Raw genomic sequence first — 20,945 nt, 5'->3', positions numbered from 1 at the left:
TCATTTTTATAAACAGACAATAATCACTCGGCGTTATGTCTTGGCTTTAGGGTGAATTATTCAAAATATCGAATCCCACCTAATGCAGGGCAGCCAACGCAACGCGACTCTTGTGGACGCGCGCGTGTTGTGCAAAAGCAACACACCTTTCATCAATTTTCCACGTTTTTTCTCTTTAGTGGCTAGTTTAAATCGCTCTAATATTAAAGAGTAGTATTCTCCGGTATTAGAAACACCTTTATCTTTATAATCTTTCAACTCAACACAGCATCCATGTTTTATAGAGGTTCAAAAATGCACGTGACCACTGTGCGTGCTTTTGTTTTTGCGGCGACGTGAGCATTCTCAGCATCCATATTGCGCTGACCTTAGTCATGTCAGGATAATCGTCCAGGGTTTTAAAATGGTTGTATCGGATACTCCAACCATTCCTGCGAGTAGATTCTTCTTTAGTCGAGCATCGTCGAGTACCATTTCATCAACTTGTAGATAATTTCTGGCGTGGTCACCTCGATGCATCTGCCCGGCCTCGGGTCGTCTTCAAGGCTTTCCCTTCCTAGTTTAAATAAACTGTGCCACTTGTACACTATGGTTTTCCTGGACAAGAGTCGCCGTAAAACAATAACATTCATTATGGTCGCAACTGATTTTCCTTGCTTGGTAAGGAACTTTATAACGGCACGATATTAGATTTTTTCCATATTTCTTTTTTCACTCCCGATTATGTTGCTTAGTTGACGATAACTCAAAGACATAGTCTTATAACAATGAAACCTCGTATTTATACTAATTATGAGTCACTGAATACGTTACGATTCCAATGAGCTTCATAACCCCCTACAACTCTCTCATTCCGCGAACTTAAAAGCGTACCCTCTTTGAGTGAATCAATTAAAAACACTGCCTATGTAACATAAGACTCCATTCGTGGTCGCACTTAGTTCTGAATGTTTGTAGAATTAGGTGTCAGTCATTCAATAGACAAGTTCCTGTAAATGTCTTTTTAACAATCTACATTTCTTGGTCGCGTTATCAGTATATTAGGTTTAAAACTAATATTAGGTGCCCGTAAGCTACCCTAACCTAACAGTTTCATAACTATCTACAAATTTAAAACCTTTTAAACTTTAATATTGAGGCAGACATTATAACGTCCCAAGTGATGTTGCATAACTTATAAAGTGGTATTTTTACCGTATTTCCTTACTTTTATGTTTAGGAATCGAATTTCATCATACATCAGTAAAAACGAACAGTTTCTGGATTGCCTAAAACGCACAGACTATTAATCAAAAATTTCAAATACTATTTTTTACATACTTAAGTACAAGCTCCCTTGACTTGGAAGATACTGTATGTAAACGACGTAATACTTGACTCAAGCACTGGAACTGATAAACAGACTGCATGGATCACGGACCTGGAGTCGTCAGCTTTAAGAGCAGCCGGTCAAAGGCAGAACATCGATAATATTTACACGCCAGTTACGACCCATTAGCCAGTAGCACTATTGAAATACCTAAGCTGTCGTTAATTGCAGGCAGCGCAAAGGTGGAGGCAGATGTCACAGAATTAATGTGGCTTGTCAAAAGTGAAGAATTCATACTTTCGTATACAAATCAAGGGCAATAAGGCCGGCAGTGTTGTACGGAGCGGAATATTGGCCAATAAAGAATACACATTTACCATATCTTCATACCGCGATGATCTGGTGAGTCCGCGATAGTTTTAAACTGGGCCCAAGAACTTACAAACTAACCGAAAACCGTCGCATGATGTATATGGCCAAAAAAGCCTAAAAACTCAGAACTTAATAAAGGTAGATAGCGTGCTCCAAATACCTGATGGACCAGCATGGGAAATCGCTACGGAAAAATTGCTCAGAAAGCCAGGGCAGATTGTTCTGGCGCCGCAAAATGAAGAGAATCAACCCCACATAAGTAGTATAGTAAAGTAGAACTTTAGTACAACTTGAAAAAGAAAAATTAATACAGGGTCGTCTGGTTGAACATTTTGTCATATACCATATAGTTTCTTTCTTCTTTAAAAATTATTACAAAAATGGTTCTTGCCTAACAATACTCTTATTTTCTCAGAAAACACATCAGAACTCCAATCTAAATTGAAAATAAAACATTATTTTATCTTGTATAAATTATGCAAAAGATCACTCAATGTACAATAAATATAAAAATGGTATACTAGTAATTTTATACTAAAGCTCTTTGTGTGATGCAAAGGCAAATCTATTCTGAAAGACCTTTGAGGCGTTCGTATCGAATTATCTCTAGTACTACCAACAAAGGTGGGCATTTGCCCCTGTTGTCTTCTAATGTTATCCGAGCCAGCTACAGTGAATATCGTTGTAGAAGCTTCCTGTATAGTATAATTAAGATCAATCTACAAGTTATAATAAAGATTATTCGTCATTCATTTATATTATTATTATATGTAAATGATATTCGATAAATTATTAATAAAAACTAATTGATTTGCAAATGCAACCGCAGGCCTGTGTTAATTTTATGGTTGCAAGGTGTTTGACACCTTACTAAAGCATTATAAAAAGCGCAAATCACATCAATTCCACCCCTCGTTCAACAACTATTTTATAAGCTACTCTTAACCTTCACATGCCTCAACAGAGCCTACATATGTTTGAGACAGTACAATAAGTACATACATATAAAATTCCTATTAGACGATCGAATTTCTACGGTCACATCTTATAATATTAAAATTACATGTAGTTTACGTTTCTATTGAGAACACAGATCATTTAAACACAAGTACATACATTCATTTAATAATATTATTGTAGTACAAAAAATCACGTAATATCATAAAGGTAATAGACACCTAATACCTACAATTTGCTTTTATAGTATTTATCTAGTGTAAGGAAAATCATTAATAAATGATTAATATCATAGTATGCCCTTCTAAGTATTTGAATCGCAATGTTGTAAATGTTTTGACAAAAAAAAAATAAGATAAGATTTACATGCTTAACTTAACTATAATGAGTTGTACTTGTATACAACAGCTCAACACCATAAAAGCACAACAGTAACTAACACATTAAAAGCTCAGAAGCATCGAATAAAGCTCCAAGATATACTTCTGTCGGGTAAATCCCAACTCAATCAGACAGACTGAAAACTATGGGTCATTTAGAAAAACATATAGCATAACGCGAGCACAGGCATTAATATTAACAAATAATAATGAAAATTAAATACGTTACAAATATAAATAAACTAGTAGCGAGACCAAATAACTGATCTACCAAAATGACTGATTAATTAACACAAATATTTGTTAAATTCCGCATAACACAAACCCATAGTCAAGATCGTTTAATAGTGGAATAGCAATTCAACATGTGCGAAGTGATATGACTGCTCTGTTTTATAATTTGTTACGTCTTAAAGTTAATCATTTACCCTTATATTGTGAATACAATTTCGCCTTAGCTTGGTGCAGAAACGACATAAATACAAATAACTTGAATGCAGGTAATACTTTAGTTATTACATATAACTTATACATCGACTTATTTAGCATCACTTTCGTTGTTTTCTTTAAATGTCTATCCGAGTTATAATGTCTTACATTATTTTATTACGCCTTCAGTGATCTTCTAGAACATAATGAAATTGTGTCATTTTGCGAATAAATTTAATAATATATAGGATTATTTGTGACTAAGACAATGTGATGTGAGATTTATTTCCTTTTTTCCCAACAATTTAATTTCTATGTCTATGAATACATAGATTTGCTTACGTCTATGACTGTATGACTGAATATAAAACCTTATTCTATAATAAAGAAATTCAATATGTACTTATGTACTTATAAGTCGTTATTATCGAAGAGGTCGGTGAACTTAAAAATACTTTTAATATTGCTAATTCTAAGGCAAACTTTTGTCGTTTTTTTTTCTTAATACGAAATTTTGTTTTGAATTTTAATCAGATTATATTCGAGAGTCATATTCAGTTGTATACAGGAGATACTGCGAGAAACGACAGGCAAAGTTTGATGACGGTAATAACGAGTACGACGCTAGTCCCTCGAGTCAATTAAAAAGTTGCAAGGTGCATTCAAAGACTAAGTCTTAGATACTTCGTACTGTTTTCCTAGCTAGGTGTTTATTTAATAAATATTTTACCTAGTTTATGTACTTCTATTAAACATCATAGATTTCGTTCTGATTTGGACATATACATTCCTAATTATAAATCTTATAAAGTGTTTTGTATAAACTGTAGAATGTTGTATATGATCTAATAAATTTCTTGCATTAAAAAAATAGCATTGTTTTTGAAATTCAATGTTAATCGTGAGTTTAACAAAAAATAAAGAATTACTTTAATTATAATTTCGAAATAAGATTAATAACAATTGAAATAACATTAATATTAACACTTTTGAATACACATTTTTTTAAATCTAAATCCAATACAGCCTAGGCCCATTCTTGTCCATACAGACTTGTATATATGGGAAAGAAACTTGTCTGTTCACTTTAAAATAAATTTTGTACAAATTTACATTTCATTGATTTTACGTGAATACAAACCACCATCGAGCCCAAATTGAGTCAAAATTTAAATTATATACTTTACTTTAGTAACAACATACATTAGTCACAGTGATCAAAGCAGCCCCAACCGCGGCCCAGTATAAACAATTCATGAAGCCATTCAAGCTACATAGTAGGCCAAAGCAATATACATATGTATATTATCGTATTTTATGTGATAAACGTTCAACATACAAACTCTATTTTATTTTATTACTAGCGACCCGTCCAGGTTTCGCACGGATGTATCAAAAATCTTTGAATTTATCGGCTTGTTCTATACTATAACACGCATGTATTATATATAAACCTTTCTCTTGAATCACTGTATCTATTACTGAAAACTGCATTAAAATCTGTTACTTAATTGAAAAGATATAATCGAAGAGACAGTGGCTTAAAATGAAGTATGTATTCAAAATAATGGTAATATACATAGTTTTAGATATTAACTTTAGTAATTCTTTATTGTTTTAAACTTTTCCGTAACTGCTGTGAAACACCGAATAAATAGTTTTCTATATTGTATTTAGTCTTAGGTAGATAGAGGGGGTATTATCTATCGCTCCAGGAAGTGATATGTAGTAATGTTGTACCATACAGTGTACATTTTAGAATTTACGAACGTATCGTATTATTTATTATTAATTTAAAATTACTTGTCATGATTACGCATAAAAAAATTACACTCTAATGGTACAAAAAGTAATATGACATTATTATGTCAATAATGTATATAATTGTACTGCATAACTTACCTAGGTTATACTAATAAATATTTCCATAACTAGTTTTTATGTATCTTTGATGTTTAATTAACTTAGATTGAAATCAGAATTAATATGTTTTCTATAACGAAACTACAAAGAAAACATGTTTATAACAAAAAATATCGGTGGATAAACTATAAATACTAAAATATATTGTATTATAGGTATATATGAGGAGTAAGCGTTTGTTCTTAAAAACTAATAGTGTAATATCCCACTGCTCGTTTCTGCAGCAATCAGACTTTTTAATGACCTGACTGGGTTTAAGATATTATCGCTAACTTTTCTATTAAGAGCGTTATGCTGGATTCTCGAACTTCCGCATTGCACGTCAACTTACAAAGTCAATTAGTAAAGTGCACTTGTAGAGAAACTTAACTCTAGATCAAGGTGCACATAAATTTTATAAGAAAATTTCTGCTACACTTCGAACTTTGCTGATGTAGTTTACAAATACTTTCTTGCTAGAATATTGAATAATTCAGTTAAGCATTAATGAGATCCTTATAGTATTATTAACGTTAGTCGGAGTAAGAGTACGTTTAAAATATTTTTTAAACGACAAATTATTGTTTTTAACAATGCAGATAATGCAAAATTATTGTCACCTACTAGTGATTTCGGTATAATATTTCTTAATAGTAAAATTAGAACGAACGCGTAACTAAAATATAGTACAATGCAGCCATAACATTATTTTGTATTTTATTTTTTCATAATTTAAATATAATATTAATATTATTATGTATATAAAAAAGTCATAATAATGATACAAAATATTGTAGTTTTGATAAATGCATGTCTAGCTTATTTGATGTGTATTTATGAAATAAAAGCTTTCATTTACTCTCGCTTTTACTGCATTTAATCAAGAAATGTATTAAAGAGAAACTGAATTTACCACGTTTTATTTCATTTTTCAATTCCCGGTTCCGGTATTTATTGTGAGCAAGTAACACCGACATATACCGGGAATTCATAAAAATAACACTTAATACGCTGTTGAAATATATCGTCTTACTGTAATGGTCCATGTTAATTTTAAAAGTATCTGAACAATAAATGTAACATTACATATGTTAACAATTAAGTGTAAATTTTGGTTTGGCAAGATTGGTGTATTGTACTATATTTTCGTTAAATATTTATACCCACAAATTTAAAGCAAAATTCAAAATAGTTTACAATACTGTGTAAGTTGTTCAAAATATCACTTTATCAAAATATATATACATATATGTATATATATATACTTAACATAAAAATCCTACGAGGCACACACGTTATTCGAACGACATGAGGTTGGCGGGTAGAGGTTGCACTATTTTGTTTGTAACATTTTCAATTTTTGATACCCACTGCTTGGCTGAAGATTCAGATCCAGTCCTAAAAAACATCATACATGAAGTTCCTCCCAAATTATGTAACAAACATTCTCATTTTGCAAACTTTACTCTTATACATAGTACGTTACGTGACTCATTAAAATTATACACAAATTATTATAACTACTTACTTGAACTTGTACAAAGTGCCGGCGTGATGGTTGATTAGTTGAAAAGCATCAGAGGCATCACCTTCCACCCAACTGGCCATCCAGCCCTCCAAAGAAAGGACCTTGCATCGCTCCGTACGAAAATCACTTCGACTCGTTCTGTATTAAAATTGTTAGTTATCAAAAAAAAAAAATTAATGTACACTCCGTCTTCACAATTAAACATAATTTTTGGACTTAATATGATAGCAGGAATAAGTCTGTAAGTCAAATTATCATAGATTTCAATTTACGATTGAGTCTTTTTTTATGTAACTGGAATGATAGACATACGTGATGATAGAATAGAATAGAATAGAAAATCATTTTATTCAAATAAACTTAATTTAAGCGCTCTTGAATAGTCATAACAATATTTTTTTAATCTACCGCTCATTCGGTACTCGATAAATTTTATACGTAGCCTCTGTACATTAAAAGCACTAACAATAGCTAAATAAACATTTAAATTTAAACTAAGAAGGACGTAATTTCTTGTTTTAGGAATATATAATATAATAATATTTTCTAACAATATATATGTATAAGTCAGTTCCATATATTACTACGAAGGGTAAAAAACTACTACTTATTGGAATTAATAAGCAGTTTTCTTTATCAAGCTTACCCTTTAAATGACTTAGATGCGTAAAATACTAGAATGTTGCCCGATAACTGCAACCAAAATCTCTGCCACGACGAAAGTGATATTTTTCGTCTATCCTTTAAGATAGTCTTTCTTCTCACAAATCCCTGGTAATCACAATCCACATCTTCCGATCTCGATACATTGCTAAAATCACCCACGTAAATAGTTATATATGGTAATTAAATGTTTTAGGTTTCCAGATGATTCTAATAAATGCGAAATGGAACAATTGAATTCTCAGGACGACTCCTACAAAAATATATTATTCCTCCTATAATAATATTGAAGAAACACTATATTATTTTAGACAAATTAATAACATGTATCACAAACAATGACAAATTAATATAATATATCACGTTTCTTAAATTACACATACCTACATATTTTAACATTAAAATAAACAGGATATATTTGTATGTCTTGAGTACAAAATATCAATTCATTATTAAATATTCAAATGTAATATTATTAAATAATATATACCTGTTGGGTAAAATATAAGACAATTTATCACCAGCCACTGATCCTGGAGACTCCAGTAGCGTATCATCTAATAAATTGACAGAGCCAGCTGGTGTTTTTTCATCCATTTTATCATCTGCATGGTTCTTGCCAAAGATACTGAAAAACAAAATTATTTATACACCCTGCTATAACTGCCATAAATATTTGTTTTTTATAATATAATATATACATTCAACAACTTCGACTATTTTTCTATTCATATGAATATAGTAGAATGGAATGTTATTCAGCATTATTACATTTCCTGAACGAAACAATGTACGAAACAACTAGTTTCGATTGGCAGAACTTGTATCAAATTGTATACATTCATTGAGTTCCGAGCTTGTAGCTTCGTAGCCGATGTACATGGAAAATTTCATTTTGTAGCCTATAAAGTTAGTCGGAATACATTTTCCGTTATTCTTTTTGAACAATCAACGCTTTCTTTTTAATGACAATAAATATATTATTCTTTCTCATTTATATACAGGTATTTTTATAAAAGAGAGACCTAGTGTATTTTTATTAGCGACGATTGTGCTCGGAATAAGATATTTTCAGAATTAAAATTTAGTTATATTTTAATAAGTTAAGTTCTGTAGCAATATTTTGATGATATTTTGCTGTATTCTAAATTTCTTCTAAATATATTTATATTATTTACAAATATTACGATGTTATATATATATCTATATTTACTACAATGGTTAAGAGTAACAGGGTCTAGACACGCGGTAGCGTGTCAAGCCGAGTTTTATCTTATTCAAATAAAATTGATGAATAATAATGAAGTATTTAAATATTTCAACTAGCTTATAAAAAAAACTCTGGAATAAAACACTAACTCCATTGAGTTTTTTGTCATTTGTCCTAACGATTACTTGGCCTACAATCATTAACTAGGGTTCGATTCTGAAGTTAGAGGCAAAATTAATACGTGTAAAAGGTTGAATTAAAAACAGTCTTAAAAATAAAATATTTAGTGAAAGTAATTTAGGAGTATGATTTTTTTACAGAAACAATTAAATAGTTACTGTATTATAATTACATTATATATCAAAAAGTTCACTTAATTAACTGGAGTAAAACATTTTTAACGATATTTCATTAATACATGATATATTTTTTATATATTCTATATATAATACGTTTGTATTATAGTCAGCAGTAGCTTTTAAACCCTTACTAATATTTCACAATCCTAGCAAGAGATAGGCAGGCAATATAATATGTTCCCTTATACTTTAGCACACATAAGTAAAAAAGTAGGTCGGGTACGATGTTATATGAACTTAAGTTAGAATAAACATGATTTTATGTGTATTATTACACTTATTATTCTTGTCTTATTAAATAAGATGAGCACTTTCTATAGATATACCAAAATTACATATTAAGTATGCGAAATATAAAAGACAAAATATATTGCTTATAGCGTTACGTAATGACCGTTCAATAGAAATACTTCATACAGAAAATGTGAATCCGCAAGCAAAAGCTAAGTGATAATTGTATGTTACAGTGGTTAGAACATTTTCACTATATTAGTAACTACCTTTATAATTATTTTTTATTAAACATGCCAAAAACAGGCAATTTAAACTAAAAAGCTTTTTGTGCAATTTTTCACATTGCTTTCCATTACTATGTTTAGTGGTATAATAAAATGTTTTTACATAATTATATGAGAATTACCTGTGGTTGCCAGTGTTCTTAAATTATCAATACCACTGAATTATGGTTGTGGTGGCATTACTATCAGGAACATAGAAACATACCATTTATTTCTTACAGTAATGCGAATATTCAACTACTATGGGCTAATGACTACTTTAACTGAACATTATTCATCATTTATACCATTTTTTCTTAAAGAGGGTGGATCAACATTGAAAACCACTGACTTAATCGATAACATACATACTCATAAGAATACTCGGCTGTCCATTTCTAAATATTAATTCCAAATTCCATTAGAACTTTACTTAACATTGTTTCCCCACCTGACGCTCGCATCTCTTACTCCGATTGATGATAACTATTTTTGGAAAATAATATTATCACTCTCATCACACAGGAGGTCCCGGTGTTTACAGTACTTATATAGCCGGAACTATCATATTTTTATCTCCCATACAAAATGTGCTTTCAAATATAATTAAACGTAGTGTAACATTGTGGCAAGAATATAAAAATGCGATAAAATGGCATGCATGCTGGTTAGCGTACGTGAATATTATGTCGTATTAGTCAAGTTTAAATGAATAATATCAGATTAGCACATAGTATGTAAACATTTTAGTACTTTCACGTAACGACGACTGCAAATATTTTTAGATACGGGCCCACTGTGTGGTTAGAAAGGGATGTGTAATCAGCTACACCGTTAGGTACTTGTAACAACTTACAAGTAACGGTGTATTTTATATTATACACTGAACGGGACGGTAAAAAATATTAATACAAAAAACCTGCCCTGCAGTGACTAAAATGTCCTAAATAAATGCCTTTTTAATTTGTTTATTTTTTACATATTTATATAATAATACTAGCTGGTAATACTAGCCCTGGGGGTGAAGGGGATTGTTAGTAATGTGGACTGATGATCCCATTGCTAACAATGTACCATGTCAGGTTGACCTCCACGCGGTTCCCCCTGGAAACCATCGTGATAAATTCCCGGAGAATTTATCACGATGGGCTAACTGACCTGACTTCATGTTCATCTTATCATCCTCCACTGGTGCCCCGCCAGCGTAAACCGTTAGCGCAGATGGGAGCATCATTCCATTATCATTCACTAAAAAAAATACTAGCCCTGGCTTCGCACGGGTGTAAATGTATTATACCTATATATAAACCGTCCTCTAGAAGCACTTTATCTATTTAAAAAAAACCGCTTAAAAATCCGTTGCGTAGTTCTAAAGATTTAAGCATACATAGGTTGTTCAAAAGTTTTATTCAGAACATCCACAAAATTTATACAGTTGAGTTATCAACCCCAAAATGGCATTGAATAAACCTGTTACACACATTACACAACAAATGTTTGGTAGTCGTAAAGGTTGCATCCAGATTAAAGCACAAATTCGCCAAGATTTAAATTTAAAATAATCTTTAAACCCTTCATACAAACTACGCAGTAACGAGATAAAATTTTATTTTAACATTTTCACTTTTCCCGGTTTTATATGTAGTAAATCTGGCTTGGCTTTTACTAACTTTACGACTCTATATAATTTAGAATGCTACTTGCCAGTTACTACCTAGACATGTTGTAGTATAATACGGCTAGGTAGTAACTGGCTTATCTTCTGTTGATGATACCTGCAGTTTTATTGGTACTACTCTTGAAAGACTACTACAGTCTTTGAATAATATAATTATTAGGGAATTATATAAACTAGTGGATGCCTAGTTGTCGAAATTCGACTATAATTAATTTAAATTATAAGTATTAAGGTCCTATTGTCGAAGGCAATGCTTCTATAATCACAGGCACTGACAGTAGCAATAAAAAAAGAGTACATATGCGTGTCAAATACATAGTAGTGAATGTAACGTTGTTTTATATGATCATTATGTATTTTATGCATAATTTATAGAATATTAATATTCTATACTCATCTTTATAAACTGTAAGTGTGCGACATTTTATACTCCGGCCGCGCCATTTGCATAAAACACACAAAAGGGTACTTATTTTTGCTTCACGTATTAATACTACGATTATGTTTTCCAGTATTCTGTGCTACATGGAATCTAGTAATTTAATTTGTCTTGATCTTAACCATTGAAGCATACTAAATTCCCACAAATCGCAAACGATATATTATTATTATTATTTGGATAGCAACTACGTATCAAATTATAATAACAATAAATAAATATAAAAAAAAAATTCCAAATTCAAATTCGCTTCCTAAATAAACAGTTTACTATTTTAATGTTTCTAATTTGCAAAGACAGTAATCAAATGACGCTACTTATAAACAATATCAGTACAATGCCATTTTACTATTTAAATCAGCAAATATTTACCTGAACATTCTAATTAACAAAAAGCATCTATAATAGCAAATAATAAAATCTTGTCAATAATTATCGTAATTAATTTTATAGCCACGTTTTAACACTATTGCGCGATAAAGTGCAATCTATCAAAAAGATAAAACTCCAATACTGTACCTATTATTTGTTTACTATAAATATAAATACGTATAATATATAAATAGCGTATATATTTAATTCATAAAAGAGTTATAATGCTCGATGTTCTACGCATAATTAAGACAAAGCGCAAATTAATTGAAATATAAGAGCATCACTACCGAAACATCGCAGTATACTTTATCTGTCAATAATCAAATACAGTTAAACATTTATATCATGAATATTTCCGATTGGTTATTACAATTAAAGTGAATGATGATAATTATAAACATGTTGTACACAAAATTACCACATTTCATTTTAACAAAATATTTTTAAGTATCGAATTGTACAATTGCTGTAGTAGTTCATAACAAGAGCGTTTTTCTTTTTTTTTTTTACGTAAAGTACTCTTTGTCTAATTGTGTTTGAAAATTAACTAAAATGTAGCTGACGCGAAATTTTAGTAACGAATGCTCTTTTTTTAATAAACCGACGAAATATCTAGTATCATCCTTATCGTTTAAAGAGAGCACTTCAAATTTTAATGGAAAATAATAAATGCAATATCGCATTAGTGTAAAATATTATATATATATATGTGTATACATTTTTAGTCGGAAAAAGGAAATGCTAAGCTGTAAGCTAAGTACAGTAATATATACCTAATAACTAATTCTTTCTGTGTAGTTCTTTTATTTTGTTTTCTTTTTAAGTTATTTTATTTTCAAATTAAAATCGAATTGATATTTTTTACAAAGAATCGGCAACCATATAATACGATACACAAAGACTATGTCTAATAATGTAACAGACGTAACACTACGTAACCTACGCTCACCGACCGACACCGACCTCAATGCCCGTAAAGAATGATAGATGATGACGATGTCACATGAATTGGGCTATACTAACGAATTCATCAGGAATTAATATCCAAATAGTTATAACGATACTTTGTAGAATTTGATATGATAGATGTTATCGCTGACAGTGGGACTAAAAACTCTACTATTTTATGTTATCTTTTAGAGAAAATCGTAAAACAATAATAATTGAAAATTAATCATTTTTAATTATTATTGTTTGTATGCTCACTTTCATGTTGACACTTAAATGGTTATCTAAACGAACACTTTATACGAATAATAAAAGGCCCACGTAATTAGTGATTGAGAATGCAATTTTAAACGTAGTCAATAAAATATGTTGGTATGTATTCGGGAAAGTAAAATAGTTTCCAAAGTGTTAAGAGATTTTGTTAATTGGCAACACTTCTATTCGAAGTACGGTAACCGTAAAAGTTTATTAATGAATCGGCCATTTATTTGGCGAATTCTATAGACTATAATATTCTTGACCTTAAAATAGAACAGCTTATTTTAAGGCCGTGTCTGTTGTTATTACTGTATTTCTATACTAAACCTTTGAACCCTTTTTTCTCGTAACATTTATAGGGTTTCAGGGAATGTTGTCGATTTATAAAAGTCGTTCGTTGCTAAGTGTACTTTTATTTTCTTGCGGCTTAGTATATCCTTTCCGACTAACTCTGTATATATATATGTAAAAATATACCATGCACATACGCAATGTAGGTAGATATTAGATATATAAATTTATAATGCATATGTCTAGAATGCCATTTTGTTTATTATCCGTTGTATTCGCGAACTAGCACAAAACATGCTCATTTAAGACCTATAACACTAATATCTTCAATACTTATCCATATCTACACAATACCACAATACAAGCCATGGTTTCCATGAACCATAATAAATCACTCACCCCACACCAAAATTGACCTTGTGAAAATTTCTCGGCAAGCTCGCACTACGAAACCTATGTACCGATCGCCAAGGAAAAAATTGTACATAAATAAAGTGCTATATAAAAATATAATTACGAATAAAACCTTACAAAACCAAGGAAACATTTTCTAGTACAGTAAATTATTTGACAGGCAGGTATCAGACATTTATAACGTAACAAAAGGCAACATTGCATATTTTATTTCCATTTACGAGGTTGGAATCCTATGTAATATATTTAATTGCACTGTAACCTAACTTATAAAATTTTAAAACTGTTGATTGGATAATATTACACCAAATCAGAACTAAATATTTGACATATATGTATATGTATATATAATATATAATACTGGAATTACGGATAATAATACATATATAAATAATAATATGTAATTCTAGTAATCACTATCATAAGATACTAACATAAATGTCTAGACACAGGAATGCTTATAACCAAAACCACACATATTACTATTTGTATAGTGTTAGTAGTATTTGTGTCTGTATTTAACCATTGTAACATAATACAAAAATGCAGTGAGGCATCAAACAGAAAAATTTAAAATATGATATTGAACTAAACTTCAGGAGAAAAATGAGATAGTAGCACTTGCACTTGGTGTAAGTATTAGAAAAAATACTATATTAATAGCATTATTGCTCAATTGCTCATGTTATAAAAAATAATAATACAAAAACAACAGCGATTAACATACTTGGATCCCAGTGAACGACATTTTCGGTGCGTCGGTATAAACTTGGACTGATTAAATGATCCTTGGAGTCGTAAGGACCCAGATCCAAGTCGATGTGAAGGTGAAAGAGAATAAGGTGTGGACGATCCTGGCGGTAGAATTTCTTTCACAGATTCTTTTGATCCTGAACAACTACCAATAGGCGATGGAGGTTCGAGTTTTAATGACAATCTGAAACAACAAATGTCAGAAACTAAAATCTCATCACAGAACGATTGTAAATAAAATTTACATTAACCTCTATTCTAGTTTAATGAAACAATAATAATAATAATATTTAATATAGTAATATTATTCTTAATAGTTGTATTGAAATTTCAATGAAATAGGAATGGTGAAAGAAATGTTTTTTAATACTTAAAATTTACTTTGAAACAAACTACAATAGGTTGTACTACTAACTCGGCCATTTTACACAAGTGATTCTTGCTCTGTACAATTTTATTATATTAAATGTCTAAATAAGTAAAACATCGAGTTTCACTAAAGAAATTCCAATCTTGTGCTAAAACAAGAAAATTGGAAAATAATTCTGATATCTAGCCATATGTCAGTACATATGGCTAGATATCAGAATTATTTATTATATTTTATAGAAAGCGAAACATAGAACCGTTATTTAATTACTGTATTATACTACATAAATACATTTACGGTAAAGCTATCCATCATGTGAAAACTTTGTCAAAACGGATATCCTAACACCTATAAGTATTCAAACAAAAACAATCAAAGTAGCTACTAAAATAATAATTATTAAACATTATTTTATTGCTTTTAATTTCAATATTTCTTTAACTATGGTGTAATAATTGAATATTACACAATAAACTTACTTGTATTGATCATCTTCAAGAAATTTCTGTAGTTCTTCTATGTAACGAACACTGTTTAAATAATTGGCTACATGTGTTAAAGGTGCAATTTCATACTCTGATTGCTGATATCTTTCTAGAGCTTTCAACACTACAGCCATTTTAGCAATCCGATGAGGAGATCCAACTGGATGTGCAATCGATATATAAACTAGATCTGTCAGAAAAATACCTGAAAATTTCAAACACATTACAAATGCAACTATGATAAACTTTTCATTCAGTCTTTAATACTTAAAGTAAAAAAAAATACATAAAAAGTTTAACATGCCAGATGAATGGAACAATGATGAATCTAGAAATAGGAGGGAAATGACAACTAAACAAGTAAGTCTATGAAAGTCATCTCTTTCAAGTGAAAGTCATCTTTCATTCCAATAAACTTTTGGTTCATATATTTGGTTAGTAGATTAACTACTGCTACTAGTAATTAAATATTTTTGAGTCCTATGCAAACATAGAATATTTTCGATTACAACATGCACTTGGGTAATAATATACTTTCATAAAATTATAATTTAATTGTACAAATATCGCTTACCAAGATAGGGTATGCAAGGCAATGATATTGATTTTAAATATTCTCTCAAGGCAGTCCAATTATCCTTTTCGCCAAATAATTCTGCAAGCTTGTCAAACTGTTGTTTATCTTTTTTAGACAAGCAAGCCCACGTTTTTGTGAGTCTGTGCAAAGAGACATAATTAAGACATATTATACAAAAAATACAAATTGAAGGGAATGAAATAAGAAATGTATGTAAGCATATAAGACAATCAATGTCATTGTATGTGAATCCATATAAAAGTTATTTCTAAGAAACTTGTTACTGTAATGCTAAAAGTTGGTAAACACAGTTAAATATACTTACCGATATATACTAGCACTATGCAAAGCTGAGATAACAGCAAACAGAGAATGTAAATTGTTAAGATCATGTAACTTTTTTGCTACTTTTATAAAATGTGCAAGTGTTTCTGCTCTTGCTTTAGGTGACTGCCCATTTAATATTTCTTGTACGGTCCAAAAACTCACCTAAAACAATTATTATATAAGCACTAAACATGACACCATGTTGTACCATCACTGAATGTATGTATTATCATAGATTTAATTATTATTGTAATAAAAAATCAAGAAAATTATAATTAGGAAACAGTCCAAATTATCATTATTCTCATTTCGGTGAATGTATCACTACAAAAAGTTTACTTTAAAATGTCAATATATAGGAATTAACAGCCTCCTTAATGTAGCGGTTTAGCACACCTCAATTCCGATAATTACAGGTTCAATTCCATAAATGTTGGAAACATTAAGATTGTTTGTATTGGTCTGGGTGTTTTCTAAATATATTATGTAGCATATTTACAAGATAAATGTATTTATGTTTTTATATAAGTTACCCATAAGACAAGCTCTGCTTAGCTAGAGACTAGAGCAGTGTGAATTGTCCAAGGTTATTATTATTATAGAGGATATAATAAAATAAAATCCGATTCCAATACCAGTTATTTGGAACCAGTTTGAATTAACAAGACTTTTCATAACCTATTCTTTTCAGGCCCTTTTCATGTTCCTGTAATTATATTGTCCAATGTCAGTTAATGTTGGCCTGGATGTAAATGACCATGAATCCAGATCCAGACAAATATGCATGACTCCCCTTTCGTTGTTTAACCAGTATTACTCGTCTTGACTTACGGAATTTCTTTCGTGTCATCTGAATACACAGCACGGGCGCCGACATTTTGCTAAACTGCCATATCAGCTATATTAAGACATGATACAATTGTCATTCACAATGTGGCCTATTATTTGTAAACAAGTCCCTACTTTTATTTACAACTCTTTCAAATTATGTAAATCAGTTAACAACAAAAATGACTTACCCTATTGAATCGTTTTGTAAATGCTACAACATTAGGGGACTCTATTAATTTATTTAATTTATTCCAGCCACATGTTGTCAGTTCCTCGGGCTGAATAGATTTAAAACATGGCAAATCAAGTAAAGTAAGTTGATTTGCTATATCTTCAGGAGATAACCGTAAAGCAGAGCAAACTATGTCATCCCATGATTGGGTAATTGAAGTGGCTGCCGGTAGACTGCTAGTCTTGTACTGATATATCGGATCAAGTTGTCTATTACCCACACCTTCACCATGACTGAAAATAAAATTAAGTGTTTATAAGCTATATACATATTTGCCACAAATCAAACAATCTGTTGGTACATATACATAATATTGAGTCTATTGGCAACAATACAATATTTTATACTTTTTAAACAAAATTATGAACATGATTTTTTTTATATATACATTCAGGTATTGTTATTAAAACAATATCTTATCCAATTTCATATTTAAAATATTATGTAAATTACCAGTCCTCTCAAGAGATATTAATGTAGTCAAGTTACATAAATTCATACACAGATATATAAATTCAAATACTGACATCTATATCTAACCTTTTTACACTTTCACTATCACATAATAAGAACAGAGAATTGAAATTCTATAACATAAAATTCGAAGAAAACTGATTGCAATTAGTCAAGCAATTCTTTTTCTGCAGCTGAGTATGCTATTTTAATCAAAGGATAGCCTATGTTTATTCAGCCATTTATAAGTGAAAAGATCACAAAATTTCACATTCATAATAAATAAAAGTATATATATTTACATATGTATAGACAGTATAAACAAATTTCATAAACTTTTCACTTACCCATAATTATAATAACAAGCACAATCATCTTTAGTATAAGACTGTTGGCTATTTAATGGAACATTTACTAGTTTCTTATTATTTTGCTTGCTTGGTGGCTTGTCTTCTAATGGCCATTTATCTTCATCCTCATGCTGCAAAAAAAAGTCATTATAATTCTTACTTTGTTTTTAAGTAAATACATTATTTGTTTCATACCTATGTATACAAATAAACCAATAGATGTAGACATATTCTGTAATACATATATTTATGTATAGTAATATTCAATAGTTTTCAAAAAAATCAATTTTTAGTGTTTATTAATAAAAATGATCAATTACGATCTTTTAGTCTTGTTCCAAGAAAATTTACTAATAGTATGATAGATTCAAGTATATTTAATTAATAACTGAATAATTATTTAATAAAAAACAATAAAAGTAATTTGTAAATATCTGCATATATGGAATTTTTGTTAACTAATTCATCATTCCTTTTAAATATTGATATAACTTTGTCTTTAATCCCAATATTTTTAAAGACTAAGACACAGTTGCTGTGTCTTAGTCTTTAAAAAAATTTAATCAAGATTTTTAATACCAGTAAACTGCATATATATATAGAGATGATATAGGCAAGTAAACAAATTTATTCAGAGCAAAGTTATTTATTTTGTAAGCATGCCACAGTAGATTCCATTTATAATGATAAGGAAGGGAAGTGACAAACATATCAGACTAAACGGATGTGATATAAAGTATAATAACACAAAAGAACTTTTTAACTACATATTTTCTAAGTATAAATAGTTAAAAAAAGAAATTTATAGAGCTTCTAAAGAAACATAATAAACATGATATTCCAATGGTAATGTATATTTTTTTATAGATAACTAGAAGTGTAACCAAGTAAACAGCCCACTTCATGGAAAGTGGCACCCAACACCTAAAGAAAAATAGAGAACTACCATGACCTAGAACAGTACCATGAACATCAAGTTCTTATTACTCGTTGTTAGTCCTGGAATATTCTCAAAGAATGTCATTTTTCCAAGCCATATAATTTCACTACCATATCTAGTCCTTTATATCAAAAGACTTATTTGTGAAAAACTCTTTGTAAAAGAAGACTGTTCGGCTATATCATATTGCTTAGGAAGATATTATAAAATTTCTTTCATGTTTGTTTTACTGGGGAAAAACAATGCCAGTAAACAGGATCACAACATAATAAACATCAGCAATTATGCAACTGAGAATACTGATGTCTGCGGGTATAATAATAGTTTCATTCTCATAAATAGTACAGGTTTCATATTATGAAATCTTGTATCAAAATAATACTTGAAGTGGAGGGTTACCTTTGATACTTACAATATTGGTGGTGATTTTTAGTAATGGGAATTAGAGCTCTAACTAGCAATATATTCTATCAAGTGATACCATGGTGATAAATTCCTAGTGAATTTATCACAATGGTCTCTCTAGACTAACTTCAACCACATAATGCCATGCTGTGCAGTTGCCAGGACAGTGGATACTGTAAGCGCAGGAAGATGCACTATTCTGATAAAAAGTACATATAATATCACATACATACCTCTACAATTCTCAGTACAGCAAGACTATCACTTAAAATATCCCTGGGCATTTCGATGAAATACACAACATACTTTAGCCAGAAGGATTGTTGTCACTTCTAACAATCAATTATTATACTGTACTATATATTTGAAATTCAATCAGATTATGTTTAGACAAATAATTACTTAATGTCTTTCAAATTAAGCCTGTAAACAAAGGGTTCATTAACGCAACAGTACATTATTGAATATTGGGATCACAAAAACGTAACTTTACATACCCAGGTTGCAAATAATGCAAAATAATAGAAACATCCATTGCCGAGTGGCAAAATCTAGCATAATAATTAAAATATTTAAGTATCGGTAAATTTTATACAATCTATTATTGGACGCATGAATTATATATAATTTACATCTACTTGCAACCTAAAAATAATTGTATAAATTACTTACCAATGTGTTCATTTCTAGTTTTTACACTAAAAGTGCATTCTATTAATTCGTTTGGGTATAAGACACCGGATTTTTAAATCAAATAAATGAAAATTCATTTATGACATTTTAGTTCATAATGTATGTCTCTATAGTTTCTGGCTTCTATATAAGCAAATAATTATAGATCATAGATAGAAAATGGCAATTGACGATTCCATAGAATTGGCAATGGCAATCACAATCACAAGTACAAATAATCTGTCTCTGTCAGTCTTTTGTTTCTTGTAGTCTGTTGTCTCTGTTACCCAATCGAATACTATTTATGACTGAGCAAGTAATCATTACGTTTTAATGTAGCAATCTCACAAGCCATCGAACCATAGAGATAATATGTGCGACTGCCGAAGATTTACGATTTTAATTTGTTGTTCGTAGCTTCATAAAAATAATAAAAAGATTTGAGCATAATTTATCTCTAATAATAGTATCATTATTCATATATTAAATTATTTTGTAACATAGTTTTTAGAGTAACGGCTTTTCGCCAATGCCCAATAAA

General features: G+C 30.0%; 1 protein-coding gene across 1 annotated transcript; it reads right to left on the bottom strand.

Moving 5' to 3' along the window:
- Nucleotides 1-6,644: 6,644 nt before the first annotated feature.
- Nucleotides 6,645-20,037, bottom strand: LOC131849328 (ras-specific guanine nucleotide-releasing factor RalGPS2). Its single transcript, XM_059199367.1, has 12 exons — nucleotides 19,966-20,037; nucleotides 18,385-18,518; nucleotides 17,541-17,817; nucleotides 16,520-16,683; nucleotides 16,192-16,334; nucleotides 15,612-15,822; nucleotides 14,737-14,946; nucleotides 13,995-14,048; nucleotides 8,031-8,168; nucleotides 7,524-7,688; nucleotides 6,878-7,015; nucleotides 6,645-6,747 (listed from the first exon to the last, which is right to left on the bottom strand). Exons 1-12 carry the CDS (start codon nucleotides 20,014-20,016, stop codon nucleotides 6,645-6,647), a joined length of 1,788 nt encoding a protein of 595 aa, XP_059055350.1. The 5' UTR covers nucleotides 20,017-20,037.
- Between the last annotated feature and the right edge of the window lie 908 nt (nucleotides 20,038-20,945).

The sequence above is a fragment of the Achroia grisella genome, unplaced genomic scaffold (genome assembly GCF_030625045.1).
Source record: "Achroia grisella isolate CSIRO2021 unplaced genomic scaffold, CSIRO_AGI_Agris_v1 utg640, whole genome shotgun sequence".
NCBI lineage: Eukaryota > Metazoa > Arthropoda > Insecta > Lepidoptera > Pyralidae > Achroia > Achroia grisella.
Note: the sequence above shows the minus strand (reverse complement) of the source record. Positions and strands in the feature narration are given on the sequence as shown.